The sequence below is a fragment of the Xenopus tropicalis genome, chromosome 1 (assembly GCF_000004195.4).
Source record: "Xenopus tropicalis strain Nigerian chromosome 1, UCB_Xtro_10.0, whole genome shotgun sequence".
Classification (NCBI taxonomy): Eukaryota; Metazoa; Chordata; class Amphibia; order Anura; family Pipidae; genus Xenopus; species Xenopus tropicalis.
In genome coordinates, this window is record NC_030677.2 from 79643297 (window position 1) to 79662091 (window position 18795).

Genomic DNA, 18795 nt, shown 5'->3' on the forward strand with positions numbered 1-18795 from the left:
TACAAAGTAAAAGCAATTATCTGATTGGTTTCTGTTGGCAATTGTACTTACGGTATTTTTGAGAGCGAGAAAGTGAGAGTATGCAGGGAAAGAGAGATATGGAAAGCTGCAACTGTGGGGCTAAAATACTACTAGTAGATAATATGTAACTAGTAACTTGTACTAGTCATTTTCACTTTTTGTTAATTTTGCTAGAAAGCCTGAAAAAGCAGAAGCTTAAGTGTATTACAGGCCTTTACATTACAGGTATGGTATCCGTTATTCAAAAACCTGTTATCCAGAAAGCTTCGAATTATGGGAAGGCCATCTTCATAGACTTAATTTTATTCAAATAATTCAAAATGTTAAAACAGATTTCCTATTTCTTTGTAATAATATAAAAGTATTTTGTACTTGATTCCAACTAAAATATAATTAATCCTTTTCTTACTGGTTTTATTTAATATTTAAATGATTTTATAGCAGATTCAAGGTATGGAGATCCAAATTAATGAAAGACCCCTTTTCCAGAATACCACAGGTTCAGAGCATTCTGGTTAATAGGTCCCATACCTGTACTGTGATCCCTATAATCACTGGGTCACAGGCATCTATTAAAATTCATTAATACCTTCTCCTTTGTATTACATCCTTTTCAGTCACTTACATCCAGGTAAGCACATGAACCCTTTCTGACACTAAGATCTCAGATATGTTTATGATAACAATATGTTTCTCTAAGTACTTTGAGATCCCAGTAAATGTATGATAGCTGCATTACAGCTCCTCCAGCTCTCCATCCAGCATAATAAGGGCATGATCACTGTATTACACACTGCTCTGTCATTTACAAAGATTGCAATAAGTGCCTGCAAACAGCCCCTTTCATGACTGACATCCTAGTAATACAATGACCACTGTAGTATAGCCAGCACTGTGATGCCGGAAAATGCAGGATCACTGTATTACAGCCAGCCATTTGCTGAGATCCCAGACAACACGCCTGCTGTAATACAGACTTTTCATCAGTTTTGTCCCAGAAAGTGCATAATCACTGCATTACAGCATTTCCTATCTATGCTAATCCAGAGCTGCCAAGGAGGGCTGCCATCAGAAATGTACAGGTGGAACATTTGGGACCTCCAGTTCAGTAATACGATGTACTTATTTTTTTTTATTGCTGCACTTTGTCCCCTACAATACCACCCCCACACCCCCTTGATGCTTGTCCTGCCAAAAAGTACATGCTGACTGCATAACAGCATTTTATATCATTGTCATATGAATAAAGAGCAGGATCACTGCATTACAGTTTCAGGTGATCACTGTATCCAGCCTGCTATCCCACTCATTCCATGCAGATATACGATCCTTGATTACTGTGATCATATAGTCCTTTCTTTTATACATTAATATAGTGTGATCCCAATCTCCCAGCACCCAGACACGAACAGTGCAGCGCTACGCAGATTTCTACAGACATCAAAGGAATTGATACAAACCCCAGCCCCCACCCCGACCCATGAGTAGAAGCCACCTGTTCCCTTCAGTCTATACACAGAGGTCAGGCGCTAAGTTTTCACAATAACGAGGAAGTTGAGGGTAAAAGTTGAGACGTTGAGTTTTACCTGCAGAGAGCAGCCAGCACGCAATGACACCCTGGCATAATATGCTCGCTAGGGAACTCTGCATCCACCGAGTTTTCAGCCCCATCGCGTCTTCGTGATGGACCACCAGAAGCAAAAAGAGGGAAGCAGTGTCTAGCCAAGTCGTTATCCAGATCCTTTCAGTAACAAATGGGTCACTATCCTGAGCCAGAAGACCAAATGAGTGCCCTCAGTATATGCATCGGGTGCAGGTGTCTGAGCGCCTACAGGTTATTCTTTATACTGCTTGTCAGGGAGAATCATGCCTCCCCTGTGTCACGGACACGCCTGCACCTTCCCACGCCTCTAGTGCACTTACTTAGCCCGTAATGAGCCAAGGCTTAGCTGCAGCGCCCTCTGCTGGACAATGTGCGCAATGTGCGGCTGTACCCCATGCACAGAATAGCAGGTGTCAAGGGAAGATTACGCCGGGAAGTCACCTCACAATACGAAGGCTGTCAGTCACACACCCATAACAAGAATGTCTCAATTTGTACAGTCGTCAATGACTTTAAAATGAGGCAGCATCACACGTATATTAACGTCATTTCAATTTCTTTCAGGCCCAACCTTTCAAACTAAAGTAAAGTAATGTCCCTCAAATAACACAAATTTGTCCAACAACTTAACTAGTCCCTACATTGCTAAGTTACTGACTTTGAAATATTGTTGTTTTATAATATATAACATATTTATATATTGTAAATTTTACATCCCTGTCCACTTTAAAATCAAGTCTTAAATATATATAAAGCAACTTTTTTTTTTTATTTGGCCCAGGGCACCACATGAGTATACAATTATAACAGCACCACATGAGTATACAATTATAACAGGTATCAATGTTTTAATTAAAAAAAAAGAATTTGGGTTTTATGTTTAATTTGCAAAGGACTTTTTTAATACAGCTTTTTATGTGTGGGTGACACGCCCCCTTTAAACAACCAGGTACAGAAAGAAAACCATGAATATCGGGGAACTGATATACTCACTTTCTAACACCATATAACAGAGGTGCCCAGAATTTTTCTCGTGGCGGGCGATTTCTGACTCCTCCCCGCATACATACGCGACGCAGCATACGTACGCATACCCAATAAATGCGCAGAACCGCCACACTTTTACACACGCATTTACCGGCTTTGATGCGGTCCACCAGAAATTCATGGGGGATCGACTGGTGGACCGCGATCAACATTTTGCCCACCCCTGGCATATAATGACAAACGCATAAGGGGAAGAAGTACCTGCTAAACTCTGCAACCACAAGATAAAGCTGATACATTTGAAAACCATTTCCTGCTATTGCATACAGTGGCTTGCAAAAGTATTCGGCCCCCTTGAACTTTTCCACATTTTGTCACATTACAGCCACAAACATGAATCAATTTTATTGGAATTTCACGTGAAAGACCAATACAAAGTGGTGTACACGTGAGAAGTGGAACGAAAATCATACATGATTCCAAACATTTTTTACAAATAAATAACTGCAAAGTGAGGTGTGCGTAATTATTCAGCCCCCTTTGGTCTGAGTGCAGTCAGTTGCCCATAGACATTGCCTGATGAGTGCTAATGACTAAATAGAGTGCACCTGTGTGTAATCTAATGTCAGTACAAATACAGCTGCTCTGTGACGGCCTCAGAGGTTGTCTAAGAGAATATTGGGAGCAACAACACCATGAAGTCCAAAGAACACACCAGACAGGTCAGGGATAAAGTTATTGAGAAATTTCAAGCAGGCTTAGGCTACAAAAAGATTTTCAAAGCCTTGAACATCTTACGGAGCACTGTTCAAGCAATCATTCAGAAATGGAAGGAGTATGGCACAACTGTAAACCTACCAAGACAAGGCCGTCCACCTAAACTCACAGGCCGAACAAGGAGAGCGCTGATCAGAAATGCAGCCAAGAGGCCCATGGTGACTCTGGACAAGCTGCAGAGATCTACAGCTCAGGTGGGGGAATCTGTCCATAGGACAACTATTAGTCGTGCACTGCACAAAGTTGGCCTTTATGGAAGAGTGGCAAGAAGAAAGCCATTGTTAACAGAAAACCATAAGAAGTTCCGTTTGCAGTTTGCCACAAGCCATGTGGGGGACACAGCAAACATGTGGAAGAAGGTGCTCTGGTCAGATGAGACCAAAATGGATCAATTTTGGCCAAAATGCAAAACGCTATGTGTGGCGGAAAACTAACACTGCACATCACTCTGAACACACCATCCCCACTATCAAATATGGTGGTAGCAGCATCATGCTCTGGGGGTGCTTCTCTTCAGCAGAGACAGGGAAGCTGGTCAGAGTTGATGGGAAGATGGATGGAGCCAAATACAGGGCAATCTTGGAAGAAAACCTCTTGGAGTCTGGAAAAGACTTGAGACTGGGGCAGAGGTTCACCTTCCAGCAGGACAACGACCCTAAACATAAAGCCAGGGCAACAATGGAATGGTTTAAAAAAAAACATATCCATGTTAGAATGGCCCAGTCACAGTCCAGATCTAAATCCAATCGAGAATCTGTGGCAAGATCTGAAAACTGCTGTTCACAAACGCTGTCCATCTAATCTGACTGAGCTGGAGCTGTTTTGCAAAGAAGAATGAGCAAGGATTTCAGTCTCTAGATGTGCAAAGCTGGTAGAGACATACCCTAAAAGACTGTCAGCTGTAATTGCAGCAAAAGGTGGTTCTACAAAGTATTGACTCAGGTGGCTGAATAATTACGCACACCCCACTTTGCAGTTATTTATTTGTAAAAAATGTTTGGAATCATGTATGATTTTCGTTGCACTTCTCACGTGTACACCACTTTGTATTGGTCTTTCACGTGGAATTCCAATAAAATTGATTCATGTTTGTGGCTGTAATGTGACAAAATGTGGAAAAGTTCAAGGGGGCCGAATACTTTTGCAAGCCACTGTATAACCAATTCATTGGAATTAAATTGACTTTTTTAAGCAATTAACTGGACGTTATGGTCTAACTACTGCACTGAACTATAATGCTCTAAAAAATCAAGTGTTTGCCCAAAACGTGCATTATTACTTTATCGTGCTACTTCCATTAAGAGATAAAGTACAGTAAATGTGATCATATAAAATGCAAAATCATGCTAAAAACATGTATGATGCAAGCAGAAAAAAACACACATTAGAATTTAATCTGAATTCATCAGATTTAAAGTTCACACTGAGCATGTGTGGCGTTTATTGATGCTCAGATGGTTACCTAACAAGATCACAAAATGGCGATCAGTTGTGGACTTAAAGTATGGATCACAAGGCTATTGGCACACAGCACTTTTATACCCACTCTCAAACAGTGGAATATGTCATCCAGAAAATGCATATAAGAGTTTTCTATCCAAAATATGCTCCCTATGTGCACTGTGACAGGAGGATGGCATTTTAATGCACCTGACAGGTGGCAGTGTTATCAGGGCTTAAAAAACAATATACACAGCGCCTCTATTCTAGTAAGGTAAGAATGTATACATGGCATCAATTATGTACGCTAGCTTGGGCAGTAGTGTTTCATATGCACTTTCAGTTTCTGTTCAAAATTCGCAATTGGAAAATGTGTGAAATGAAACCAGAAAACCTGAGTGTTACTATTTTTATTTAGCAAATACAAAATGATGTGGTGAATCATCTTGCATTTCCTGTTTGCAGTTAGTTTGGACTTTAACATGGGTGCAGCTTTTCCCAGCAGCAAGGGTGAACTTCCAGAGCATAGTGATGTATCGCAATGTCATATAAGCACATCAACCTATTTGCTATCCTGCAATGCATTCAGTGCAGTCTATACCCAAAGCTTCAAAGAAAATGACACTGATTATTTATAAAATTAAAGTACATTTAAATTTTTAATACAGCTATATTGTGTTAGACTAAGGACCACCACAGTACTGGCAAAGCTAGAGTAGGCAACACCGCCCCCCCCCCCCCCATAATTTTCCCCTGAAACAGGACAAGAACAAGTCCCCCAGATCCCCATAATGATTTTTGTAAGGGCTTTTACATACAAACTTTTTGGGCTGAATTCCCCTGCAGTGGACTGATCCTACGTTCCGTTGGAGGGGAACGTAGTAAGAAAAGCCATTTATTCTTTTGGAATTACTCATTAAGGTGCAACAAACACAGGTGGAATTCAACCAGAACCTGAAATATATTAGGCTGATGCCACACGAGGCGTAGGGCTGAATTTTTCGGCAAGCGGAAAAGCGCTTGCCGAAAATTCAGCCCTACGCCTGCTACTTGTGCCTGCACCCGAATGAATGGAATACGCTTGGGTGCAGGCACATGTAGCCGATATACGCATGAAAACGCGAGAGAATGCAAGCGCTTTTCCGCTGGCCGAAAATTTCAGCCCTACGCCTCGTGTGGCATCAGCCTTACATGCATCTTTTCTGAGCTTCAGTCGTGTCACATGATTGCTCTGTATGAGGTATAAGAGGTGTATTATTGTACTTGAAAGGGGCCTATATATTATGCTGTGTAAAACAAAATTTGCCCTTAAAAATGATGTAAAAAGCTTTATCAAGGTGTGTTTTATCTTACACTGAATATTTTACAGTGCTTCAGACTTTGTTTAAGTAAGTTCTGGCTAGGGTTGCCACCTGGCCGGTATTTTACCGGCCTGGCCTGAAATAATCATTCTTCATGCCTTCATGCCTATCAATAGGGAAAAAACATACAAATATATTAAGGCTGGTATTTTTTTCAAGAAAAGTTGGCAACCCTAGTTCTGGCAGAAGTTGCTCTATGAAAAATGTGTAAAAAAATTTGCAGCCTGGTGATGTATTCTGAATTTTGACGCCATTTTTCACACTGCATAATAAATCTTCCCCTAATTAGCGAGAGTATTGTTACCTGTGGCTGCTGCACCAAGAAACCCTTCTAATAAGCACAAAGATCCTGTGCAGGCCCCTCTTTAACATCACCAACCAGACTCCATGCATACGGCCCTTCACCAAAAATATGTGGTTAATAAATCGTTCTGCAGACAATACACTATGATCTCCATACTATGATCTCTTACTGTACTCTGAAGAGTTATATAAAAATACAAAAAACTGGGTTGTCACCCGCCTGGATTTATTTTGGGAGGTCTAACAGAGCATGGTCTGAACATAACTGGACGTCGTCAGGTTATATTGATGCTGGGGCCAAAATCCTCCAGGACATCACCTCCAGGACACTGATGTTTGTAAAGAGAACCCCAGTCATTAGGACTTGCTGTCAAAAATCATATACTTTTGTACATATACAGAGCTATATATGTTCGGGAGTTACCTGAATTTGGTGGCTCTCCCCCGGTCTCTTGTACCCTAGCAGCATTCAGCATTATTACGAATCCTTTCAAAGTCTCCTGTGAATTCCTGGCACACATACACAGTAAATATTTTGTGACACCATAATTTGATGCATTTGTGCATGCGCTAATAGAATTTTTCAGCTTCAGCTGCAATTTTGCACATGCAAGTGACGTTGCTTCCAGGTGACGAAAAAAAATTGCTCATTGTGCCGCATTCTCCCCAGCAGCCAAACTGTCAAGGTTGACAGCTCTGTATATATCCTATTTTTTCATAATTTTTAAACCCAAAAGACTCAGCAGACAAAATATCTATGGATATTTATTACATTTCACAGTGTGTTTTAACTATCCCCTAGATCAGGGGCATGACAGTTTTGCCATTTATTTCATGTTTCTCCACTTGTTAGCCATAGAAAAATGATCCCACCTCATAATGGAAATACATAAGAGAGAGTCTTAAGTTGCTTCTGATTTTTCAGCTTTAAGCCATAGCCTTCACGCAGCTAGCAGTGGAAGTGAAGTGGTAGAAGAAATTATAGCCAAATTTTGTGTGAGTAAATAAAATGTAAACAAACACTGTGATTTTTATATATTGTGAGACAGCGAGTTACATCAGCTAAATATTTTTAATGCTGTATAGTTTTTTAGATATGCTTAAGGATAGAGCCTTGTTACATGTAAATGTCATCCCAGACAGGATGGCTTGCTGAAAAGGAATAGTTGATGTGCACATTTTAACTAAGCATTGCAGCAGTGCCACCTACAGTCCAGTATCTGCAATTACACATACTTCTAATCCTGTGATCAACCTCATATCGCATCTGGCAATGTAGCAACCATCACAATTTTTAACATACATTGTACACAAATTGCTCAGTTAACCCCATGTCATGCCCCATATTAGATGTGCCAAATGTAAACCTGCCAAATGTAGCGCTATAAATATTTGGGTTTGTCTTTTTCTGCTGCTCTAAATGAAAAAGCAGTGCTAATGGACATAAGTGCCAGTGGTTCTTAACCAGAAATATGTACAGATAACATAGAAAAGAAGTAATTAAAAGCATAGATTCGCATCTCACATCAAGTTCACAATGACAGTGCTGGGCCAAGCCAGCCAGGAGCCCCCTGTAGGGGGTGGGGTTGCCGGGGGCTGCTGGTGGGGGTGATTCAGTGGGGAAAAAGGGCCTGGGAACTAAAGGTAAGTGAAAGAATAGGTACCTGGTACCCCCCCTCAACAGTGCAGCCTAGGCAGGTGCCTCTTCTGCCTACCCTAGTTCTGGCCCTGCACAATGGGTACTACTCATGTCACAGGTGGCCATAGGTCTTTCCACTGGCGATTAAATGCCAACCATTCAATGTACAGAAACACAGGTACTTTACACCTACAGTAATGTGTAGAAAGCTTCTCTCATTTACACAAAGTAGTGTGAGAAAACAAATAGATGAGCAATTTTAAAACCTAAATTTCAAATATAAAATTATAGATAAATGTATTAAAAAAATGTTGAGTTTGTAATTTAACTGTCTTGCATGCAGTTTGCTTTGTGCTTGTTATTATTTTCAAAACATGATTAATGCATGAGGATGGCTTGTGTTATGGTGTTTCAAGGTGAGGAAGGCTCTATCCTTAACTAAGACTTAATCTTCATAAAAAATCTGGCCTGCAATTCAGCCTGTGTTTTACATATCGGCCCCCCTTATGCGATTGAGTTTGACATCCCTGACCTAGTGGGGCTTTTTGGGGAGATTAGTCACCAACGGTAGTAGAGATTATCGAGGGTTGACTAGTCTCCCCGTGGGACATAACCCTTAATGTGAAAAGGGATATTATTATTGTACTATATCCCAACTAAGATATACAGTGGCTTGCAAACGTTTTTGGCCCCCTTGAACTTTTCCACATTTTGTCACATTACAGCCACAAACATGAATCAATTTTATTGGAATTCCACGTGAAAGACCAATACAAAGTGGTGTACACGTGAGAAGTGGAACGAAAATCATACCAAACATTTTTTACAAATAAATAACTGCAAAGTGAGGTGTGCGTAATTATTCAGCCCCCTGAGTCAATACTTTGTAGAACCACCTTTTGCTGCAATTACAGCTGCCAGTCTTTTAGGGTATGTCTCTACCAGCTTTGCACATCTAGAGACTGAAATCCTTGCCCATTCTTCTTTGCAAAACAGCTCCAGCTCAGTCAGATTAGATGGACAGCGTTTGTGAACAGCAGTTTTCAGATCTTGCCACAGATTCTCGATTGGATTTAGATCTGGACTTTGACTGGGCCATTCTAACACATGGATATGTTTTGTTTTAAACCATTCCATTGTTGCCCTGGCTTTATGTTTAGGGTCGTTGTCCTGCTGGAAGGTGAACCTCCGCCCCAGTCTAAAGTCTTTTGCAGACTCCAAGAGGTTTTCTTCCAAGATTGCCCTGTATTTGGCTCCATCCATCTTCCCATCAACTCAGGGCCGCTGCTGGCCAAATGGGTGCCCTAAGCAGAAATTTACTTTGGTGCCCCCTCCCCCCAAATATTACAGACGTAAAAATAAAATAATAAAAAAAAAAACCTACTATAGGGGCCAAAATAGAACCAATTGCCCCCATAAACAGTACCCCGCATAGACAGTAGCCCCCACACACAGTGCCCCCAATTGCCTCATACACAGTACCCCGCATAGACAGTAGCCCCCATACACAGTGCCCCCAATTGCCCCCATAGAAAGTACCCCCAATTGCCCCCATAAACAGTACCCCCCATAGACAGTAGCCCCCACACAAAGTGCCCCCAATTGCCTCATACACAGTACCCCCCATAGACAGTAGCCAGCCCGCACAGTGCCCCCAATTGCCCCCACAGATAATACCCCCAACAGACCAGTGATCGCCTGCGCCTCCTTCTCTCTTATGCCGCGGCAACAGGCAGGTTGCGCCTCGTCGCTGACGTGTGACGTCATACGCACGGGCGCAACCTTATAAAAGGGCCTGTTGCCGCGGCATAAGAGAGAAGGAGCCGCTGGCGAAGACTTAGTATGTTGTTGCGCAGAGTGCGCACTCTGCGTACGGTACTGTCTGGGTGCCCCCCTGGGAGTTGGTGCCCTACGCAGAGTGCGTACTCTGCGTATAGGGAGCGGCGGTACTGCATCAACTCTGAGTTCCATTGTATCATGTCATGTATGATTTTCGTTCCACTTCTCACGTGTACACCACTTTGTATTGGTCTTTCACGTGGAATTCCAATAAAATTGATTCATGTTTGTGGCTGTAACGTGATAAAATGTGGAAAAGTTCAAAGGGGCCGAATACTTTTGCAAGCCACTGTAATTAATCCTTATTGGAGGCAAAACAATCCTATTGGGTTTATTCAATAGTTAAATGATTTTTAGCAGACGTAAGAAAAGGAGATCCAAATTACGGAAAGATCCCTTATCCGGAAAACCCCAGGTCCCGAGCATTTTGGATAACAGGTCCCATACCTGTATAAATATATCATATATGCATATATAGCATAGTTTATTTTTTCTAAATCACTTTTAGGGCACTAATGCATGGGGTATTAATAAAGATTTTTGCATGTGATATACTTGGTGCATGTCTGTTGCAACTATTGGCACAACCTTTTTTGGGAACCCTGCAATTATTTCCACCTAGTGTCAAAAGGTGCCCTTGAGTGCACAGGAGGCTGGACTTGTGTATTAGTGTTCAGCTCAATTACAGGGAAGTGCAAGGAACATGTTCAGATACAAGTATCTTTTATGAATTCCTTCAATACATGCAAGAAAAAAAATTTTACTTACCTAATTGTCATAAATTCAATTTCTTCTAGTACCAACATGTCAGTACATGTGGGCAATATTGCCCCACCCAGACAAGGAGGTAGGACTTACTATATACTACAGCCATTCAAAATTAATAATGACCTATAAGACCACCTGACTTCCTCCTAACCATTGTTATACATTTGACATAGAATGCAGAAAATATTAATACTTGGGATTGGAAACCCTGTACTGAAATTGCAGGACTAGAATAAATGTAATTTACAACAAGTAGGTAAATTAAATTATTTTCTTCTGTGTCCGTACCATGTCAGTACAAATGGGATTTACCCATAAGCTTTAGTATAGGTCCTACCTGGGCAGGCAATACTGCTTATATATACTGGCATGGAAGGGATGCAGAAGAAATGCCCTGTGTGCACAGGGTCGGACTGGGCCGCCGGGACAACAGGAAGAAACTCGATGGGCCCCGCCGTCCCAGACCCAATCGCTGTTGCTGCCGATGTCCTCCCCTGACGAGTTTCACTTATGCACTTATGGGGGTGCAGTGGGGAATGTGGCGGCAGGGAGCTTTTATTATCTTATTAAAGTATAAGGAAAGGTAATTTATAAGCACTGCCGACCGGGCGCCCTAGACAACCCGGTCGGCCAACTCCACCCACCTCCCCGCCCCCCGAACGGCGCATGCGCGCCAAAGCACATGAGGAGGTGCAGGGGGGGCAGTGCAATTAGATCGGTCATTGCCTCCACTGCTAATGACAAGCGGCGGAGGCAATAACAAAGTAGCACTAGGGGTAGGCAGGAGAGGCTCTTGCCTGGCGCCCTCCAGTCGTTGCGCCCTAGGCAGCTGCCTCTTCTGCCTACCCCTAGTTCCGGCCCTGGTCTCTGTATGGCCCATCTTTAGCCTCCCCAAACAAAAAAGTCACCCACCACCTATGCCCTTTCTTTTAATACAATGTACGTGTACCAGCACCAATAAAACCTCTCTTATCCCAGAAGAACTCCTTTTAAGTTTTTAAAGCAGAGCATAAAAATAGCACTGCTCTAATGTATGCTGTCAGCTAATGAATGCCTAGTTTGTTTTATGTTCTTTCGCGCCTCCTAGCGGCCTAGCCCCTGCTATTAGCACATTGCGGATAGTGTTGTGCCCCCCACATTGTAAATAAACAAGAGCCGTGGTATCCCAGCCACCCGATTGGATTATGTAGTTCCCCCCACCCCCTAGCGAGTGCCGATTGGCAAATATATGGTGCGGCTACAGAGAAGTTAAGAGGTCCGTCGTCCCCCTAGGTTTGGAGGAGGGTTCTATGATATATATATAAAGTGGGAGGCACCTGTGTGACAGTAGGCGGGCAGATGATGGACGGCACAGGGTGAAAACGGGGGAGTGGAGGGGGTGTGATTCATGGGGAGGAGAGGGCATAGCAAAGCAACGAGGCTATTGGAGGAGGGTGCAGGGAATAGAATTAAAGGGCCACTGACTAAAAAGAGCTCTTGTAATAATAAGTACATCAGACCCCCTTAACTTTTTCAAGATGGTGACAACCAAGAATTTAATGTATATACAAATCACATTTGCTAACGTTGTCAAAGTTTCAGCCTAAATAGTTTTTCCTATTCTAAACCCTGAGATCCACACGCCGGGCTTGTAGAGGAACAGCTTCAGCTACAGCCTCATACTTCAAATAGAAATGTACGCTGCAGACTTGGATTGCCGGAGCTTCTGTACTACAACGCTTTGCAGGTGTGCTTCCAGCACGGAACGGGGGGAGCACAGAGCAATTCGGGCTCTATGTATGTCGGCTAGGATACATGTTTTGTAAGTGTAATTGCGGCTAATAGAGGGAATACCGGGGGGAGGTAGAATAATTCATATTAACAAGGGAAAGGCTGTTCTGAAATATACACCACTTAAACTGTGAACTTAGCTCACAGCTTCTTATAGCCCCAGAATGGCTCCACCCTTGTTTCTCCAAATAGCCCAGCCCATCTCATCCCAAAACTTTCAGTGTGCAGTGCCAGTCAGCAGGGACTATAACAGGTCTGAGGGACAGTGCCAATTACACTGTCCGGGGGCCTCCTGATGTGTGCTGCCCAGGTGGAGGAGCAATTAAGCAGCCTGTCAGGGGACCGATGCGCCTGACTGATGGACACACTGACGCTCAGCAAGCACCTGCTGCTGCCTCTTTTCCTGGGTAAGAAACATGAGTGCGCTGGAGAGACCTGGCCTGTTAGAGAAGGGTTAATGGAGAGAGGTGGGCAGTGGGCACTGTATGGCTTCTGACAGTGGGACTAACAAAAGAGGAGACAAACGTTAAAGTGCCTGAGTGTTAGTGAGATGAATAGTAACAGCTACAGAGCAGAGTCATCCTGCCATACTGTCAGATATTACCTTGCCAGGATTAAGCTGACACTACCTTCACTGATATAAGGGAAACTTTATTTTTTAAAACTATTACAGGCACAGTAGTTTTATGTATTTCTTGTAATAGTTGCTATAGTGAGTGCTAAATGTCCTTTCCTCATTTTACTCATACTCATGTACTGCATTCAAGAGGTTTGATCTCCTCATGCTAACATGCTTATCTTTAGCTCTTTAACCCGGCAATTGTCTTAAGCTAGATTGGGGCATCAAATTAATGTGATGTGCAGGCCAAAGAAAAAAAAAATATGTTGGCTTTGATCTCAGAAAGGGTAGCTAATAATAATAATGGGCATTGGGATCTGTGGTGGATTTTGCAGCATCCAGTTGCCTCTCGGTTTTTATTTTATTTGCTTTTGCGCTCCATTGCTTACTTGTTGTTTCCTCTTCTTATGAAATTCTCCCTGTTGGCATATAACAATGGTTAATCATTGTTCTCCATGGTAGGCAGTGCCTTTAACAACAAGGGAGCTGCACCAGGAATGTTTGAATTCTCTGCACATTGCTATCCAGCATGGCTGCTTAGGTGCTGTACTCTGCTGTCTTGCCCCTAAACAAGGTATTCATGCCAGGACTGAAAGAAGGCAGATTAAAACTATACATATATGTTGGCGCAAAGGAATTCACAAAAAAAGGGTGGAACAATATGAAAAGTATAGATTCTGGAGTCCAGAAGGAACTGGGATTGCCAGTCATTTCAGTGGAAGATAGCATGAACATTGATAGTGATTTCTGCCAGCTGGGCAAATGCCTGGCATGCTATGTGTTTTAATTAACAGTCCTACATGAGCATCTGTATAAGACTCCATTTTTTTTTTAAATTTAAATTCCCTGCCTCACTTGGTAGGTCTTATCAATACGTATACAGGTATGGGACCCGTTATCCAGAATGCTCGGGACCTGGGTTTTCCGGATAAGGGGTCTTTCTGTAATTCGAAACTCCTACCTTAAGTCTACTAAAAAAGTATTTTAACAGTAATTAAACCCAATAGGATTGTTTTGAAAACAATTTTTTAAAAATGTGAATTATTTTATTACAGTGGAGTCTTTGGGAGATGTCCTTTCCGTTATTCAGAACTTTCTGGATAATGGGTTTCCAGATAAGGGGTCCAATACCTTTATTTGTATTTATATCCCTATTGTTAACTATGCATTTTACTTAGAGTTATATACCACCCATATATGAAACAAAAACAAGAGTCCAAATGGCCAGGTCCTGAAAAAAATGGAGAATTGCTTAGATAACACACATAGGCCTAATATGCAATGGAATGATTGGCCAAATATAATAACGAATTAGTCATATATCTGGATTAATTCATTGATCTGGCCAGGAGGCTAATTAGTATGATCAACCGCATTGCACAGAGTAATGGTCAATGGACATCCTGTTTTGGCCTATCAACTTTGATGCTGTTGCATCAGAGGTTGATTGAAAAAACTGATAATTTTAGGGTAGACAAAGATGACTTCAACCTTTTGACGAAAAGTAACTCATCTGTGTATGCTAGGATAAAGTAAAAAAGGTAGAATATGAACAGATTTAGCATTTGGGTGAATTTCTTCATCTGGCAAAAATTGTCACATTAATTTGTTTGGTGTTTTACATCATATCATGTTAGGAATCAGTAGAAAGGATTTTTGTCCAAATCCTGTGTGTTATTTCCTGCAGTGCTGGAATAGGGTTATTTCTGTTTACAGATCTGTAACCCACTGAGCCCCTAATGCGACGCAGCTTTAAGGCCCTGGCCAACTACATTCTTTTTAGATGTAGAAGGTTTTTGATGTTTATACTTCAACCCTTTTAAAGAATAAGTAAACCTTTTGTTTTTCTATCAGTAAAATTACTCTAAACAGCCTCCAGAATTACCTACCTTTGTCCCAGCATTCTGTCTGACCTGGTTCCTCAGTTAGATGTTAATCCTTTCTTTTGCTTCCTTGTGCAGAGTAAAGCCCCGCCCCCACTTCCTGTTCAGTTCTCTCTTCAATTCCACAACCTGTTGTCAGAGTGGAGAGCCTTCTGCGCATGCCTGGAGGCAGCAGGAGCCAGTCTGTGCATTGGCAGGTTTTTTTTTTTTTTTGATGAGACACCTGAACAGGAAGTGGGGGCGGGGCTTCACTCTGCACAAGGAAGCAAAGGAAAGGATTAACGTCTGACTGAGGAACCAGGTCAGACAGAATGCTGGGACAAGAGTAATAGAGTAAAAGAGTAATTTTACTGATAGAAAAAAAAGGTTTTTCAGCACGAAAAATGTGCTTACAAAGTTCTGCCGCTGTGACAAGGGACTGCCTCGATGCCATAGTGTGCCTGTTACAGGTGAAAAAGGGGTTGCTTCGAGGGGCATCGAGGTACATTGCTGGGGGGCACGGCACCAATATTTTCTTCTTCTCCCTGATGTTCTTTGCATGGGCTTAGACTGTCCTGCCAAATACCCCAGGCCGCTCCAATTTTTATAGAAAAGGGTCATTATTTTAGGCTGCATACACCTTTCCCTAATCTGCAGCTGCCAATATTTTATATTTATGAAGAGTTCACATGGGGTCACGCTGAGTGTCCTTTATTAATTATTTGATTATTGAAACTTAGCAATAGCTGCTGCATATCCCACCCTAGGCTTATACTCGAGTCTATAAGTTTCTCCAGTTTTCTTAGGTAAAATTAGGTACCTCGGCTTATATTAGGATCGGCTTATACTTGAGTATATACGGTAAGTAAATCTACATTCTGCACACCTAATTTGAAGTTCATTTAGGCGCTCAATATAGAGTTTCTTGACACCTTCCTCAACCCACTGCTCCAGTTGCTCAAGTACCCCAACCCTTAATGTAAATTGTGAAGAGCTTGGTGACTGACTTGACTGTTTCATGTTTAATCAGCTACTGATGATAAAAAAAAAAATATATATATATATACATATGTGAATACCATAGCACTGTTGTTTTCAATAGAACTGCTGCATTATTAGAAAAAAAAGTGCAAAGTTGCCAAGTTTTTTAGCACAACTGTTTCTGTGTACACAGTCTGGATAATTTATGTGCATACTTACTTTCTCCCTGTTATGCTTCCTGCTTCATTTCATTTATGATTGCTTACCACATATAACACAGGGCTGAAGCAAAACAATTAAAAGACACTGCACAGAATGACTTTGTAAGTAGCAAGCCTAACGTACAGTAGATATACATATGGAAATGGAAGCATGGAAATTAAAAGTACATTGCCAAGCTCTTGTTAGGCATAAAAAGATAACTGTTACAATATGTCTGATTTAAGTATATCGGAATGTGCTGTTTGTTTACTCAGTCATGTATGTAAATTTATGCCATTGTTTAGAGGGTGGGGTGCATTCAATTGCTTGAAAATGTTAGAATGTTAAGGTGCAGCAGACATCGTGCATGGCCTTCTGTTACCTGTTGTAACTGCTGAGAACCTGTTTTTGCCTTTTTCAAGTTGACAATTTGAAGGCATCAGAAGGACTGTCATTTAATAATTAACCCATTCTCTGCCTGTATATGTATGCAGTAGTCTTCTCATTTATTTTGGAAGAGTCAAACAGCCTGTGCTCTTTGGAAACATATAAATAGATTCATAAGGTTGGTGGTGTGGTGGGGATCTATGATGGAGTCCTGCAGCAGGTCAGGACCAGCACATTATCTGTAAAAAGAATAATAAAAAAAAAATAGTAGGTTGTGGGTAGGACTTACAGATGCAAGTATGTGTGTGGAATCTAAAATATAGTATTTTTTTTTTTGCCCCAGCCCAATTTTGAGTATGTCACTTCCTGCTTTCAGCAACAGCACTTCCAGATTAATGGTACCAACACAATGATTTGCTTAGCTCTGTGTGTGCTTATGGTATGCATTAGCATTAGAATTATGCTATGTAGTGGTGATAAGATCATTATGTCTGCTGATAAATACTAGACTTGATGGGTCCATAGGGTTACCAGACCACTACCAGACAGCTATAAGGGCTACACTGATTAAATGCAATGAGTGTAACATTAAAATGCAAATTTATTAAATGTATTTCTGTAATTTCAAGTGATCTGGTAACCCTATGATGGCAGCTTATGCTGGTGCTGATCAAGCCTTTCACAGTCCTGTTAATGTTATTCAATGAGACTTCCATTCTTTTTCCCATTATACCCCTTCAGGTTCTCTGAGCATATATGTTAAGAGGGAGACTGTATATTTGTAAACAAATATATCACCCTCTATATGTATAAGCCATACAAAGTTTGTTTTGATCTGTATTAGTCAAGCTTGACAAACTTGTTTCAAAACACCTTTTTTAAGATCTGGAAAGTAAATTCTTAACCATCAGTTTAGCAATAATTAACCAAAGCTGGCAATAAATTATAATGACTGCATGATGTCTTAATTTCTCTGTCCTCTTTACTTTTTATTCATTCATACCTCCCTAGCTGTCTTAAGACTGGACTCCACTAGCATTTCTTGTGGTCGAGATTTCATGTCTCCACTGAAAAAAAAAATGTAGACATATTGTCTAGTAAAGAACATTTAATACAAGGCAACATGCATTTTCTACTAAGTTCTACAACTTAGTAGAAACTGCATGTTGCCTTGTGCTAACTGTCCTTTATTAGATAATATGTCTAGTTAAATGAAGGTTACAATCCTAAGGGTGAAATTGATCTTGAGCACCTGCAAAAAACATCTTGACTTCATTAAATATGTCATTGTTCTGCATTTTTTTCAAAATGTAGACTTTTGCCACAGTTAAGGCAACATTAAATGTAAATTTTAAAAATCCTCAATATGTAAATTCATGAATTTATTATTTTACATGCCTGCTCCATTTTCATAGATAACCTTTTGGGTAACGAATCTTCTATGGCATTTCACCGTCTTTCTTCAAATATTTTTCTGTGTACTTAGAAGTCATATCAGGGCATACTGTTAACGTTCCAAGCTATTATGTTGGTTATTACTAAGTGCTAGATGTTAGGCGGAGGTTTGCAATCTATCATCACTGCCTAAAAAAATCGCAAGGGCCTTAAATGAGAAGAGTAGGAAATCTTTACATGTGCATTAAATGTGTCATAGGGTGTATGTTATGGGATAAATCTTTTAGTAATGCAAAATGACCCAAACGTTTTTCAGCAAATGTGGAAAAGAGCTGTAAAATGAGGGAGTGGTTATATATTTATTTTAGCTAGACCTAAATTAAGGATTGAATTGCTGGGAAAAATAAATCCTCTCTGAATTTATGCTTGCTTAATTTTCTTATAAAAAATGTAGAAACCTGTAGAAAATAATGGTACCAAATTATACATTTTTTTTGTACTTACTGATCGGGCGACTGTAACAGTTTCTGTGATATTGAAACTAATTCACTAATGTCACTAATTCACTAATATCACTAATGTAATTCAGAGAGATTTTTTAAAAATATTTTTTTTTGTCAAATTGCCTTTCAGCATTTGTAACCTACAGATTTTTGTTAAAGGAATACTGTCATGGGAAAACATGTTTTTTTCAAAACACATCAGTTAATAGAGCTTCTCCAGCAGAATCCTGCATTGAAATCTGTTTTTTAAAAGCTCAAACAGATTTTTTTTTTTAATATTTTTAAATGAAAAAATTTCCCATGGGGCTAATCATATTCTTTATTTCCCAGGGTGCCACA

General features: G+C 40.8%; 2 protein-coding genes across 3 annotated transcripts in view; one reads left to right on the top strand and one right to left on the bottom strand.

Moving 5' to 3' along the window:
- Positions 1 to 1904, bottom strand: part of parm1 (prostate androgen-regulated mucin-like protein 1) — a 41842-nt gene extending 39938 nt beyond the window's left edge. Inside the window, exon 1 of the mRNA XM_018096385.2 lies at positions 1608 to 1904. Coding sequence (XP_017951874.2) covers positions 1608 to 1692 — 85 coding nt within the window. The 5' untranslated portion in view covers positions 1693 to 1904. The remainder of the gene's footprint in view (positions 1 to 1607) is intronic.
- Positions 1905 to 12159: 10255 nt separating this feature from the next.
- Positions 12160 to 18795, top strand: part of btc (betacellulin) — a 38476-nt gene continuing 31840 nt past the window's right edge. Inside the window, exon 1 of one of the 2 annotated variants that reach the window (XM_012954434.3) lies at positions 12160 to 12539. In XM_012954434.3, the coding sequence (XP_012809888.1) occupies positions 12533 to 12539 (7 nt within the window). In that variant the 5' untranslated portion in view covers positions 12160 to 12532. Of the gene's footprint in view, positions 12540 to 12607; positions 12916 to 18795 lie in introns of those variants that run through there. The other variant, XM_002941767.5, reaches the window with a different exon arrangement.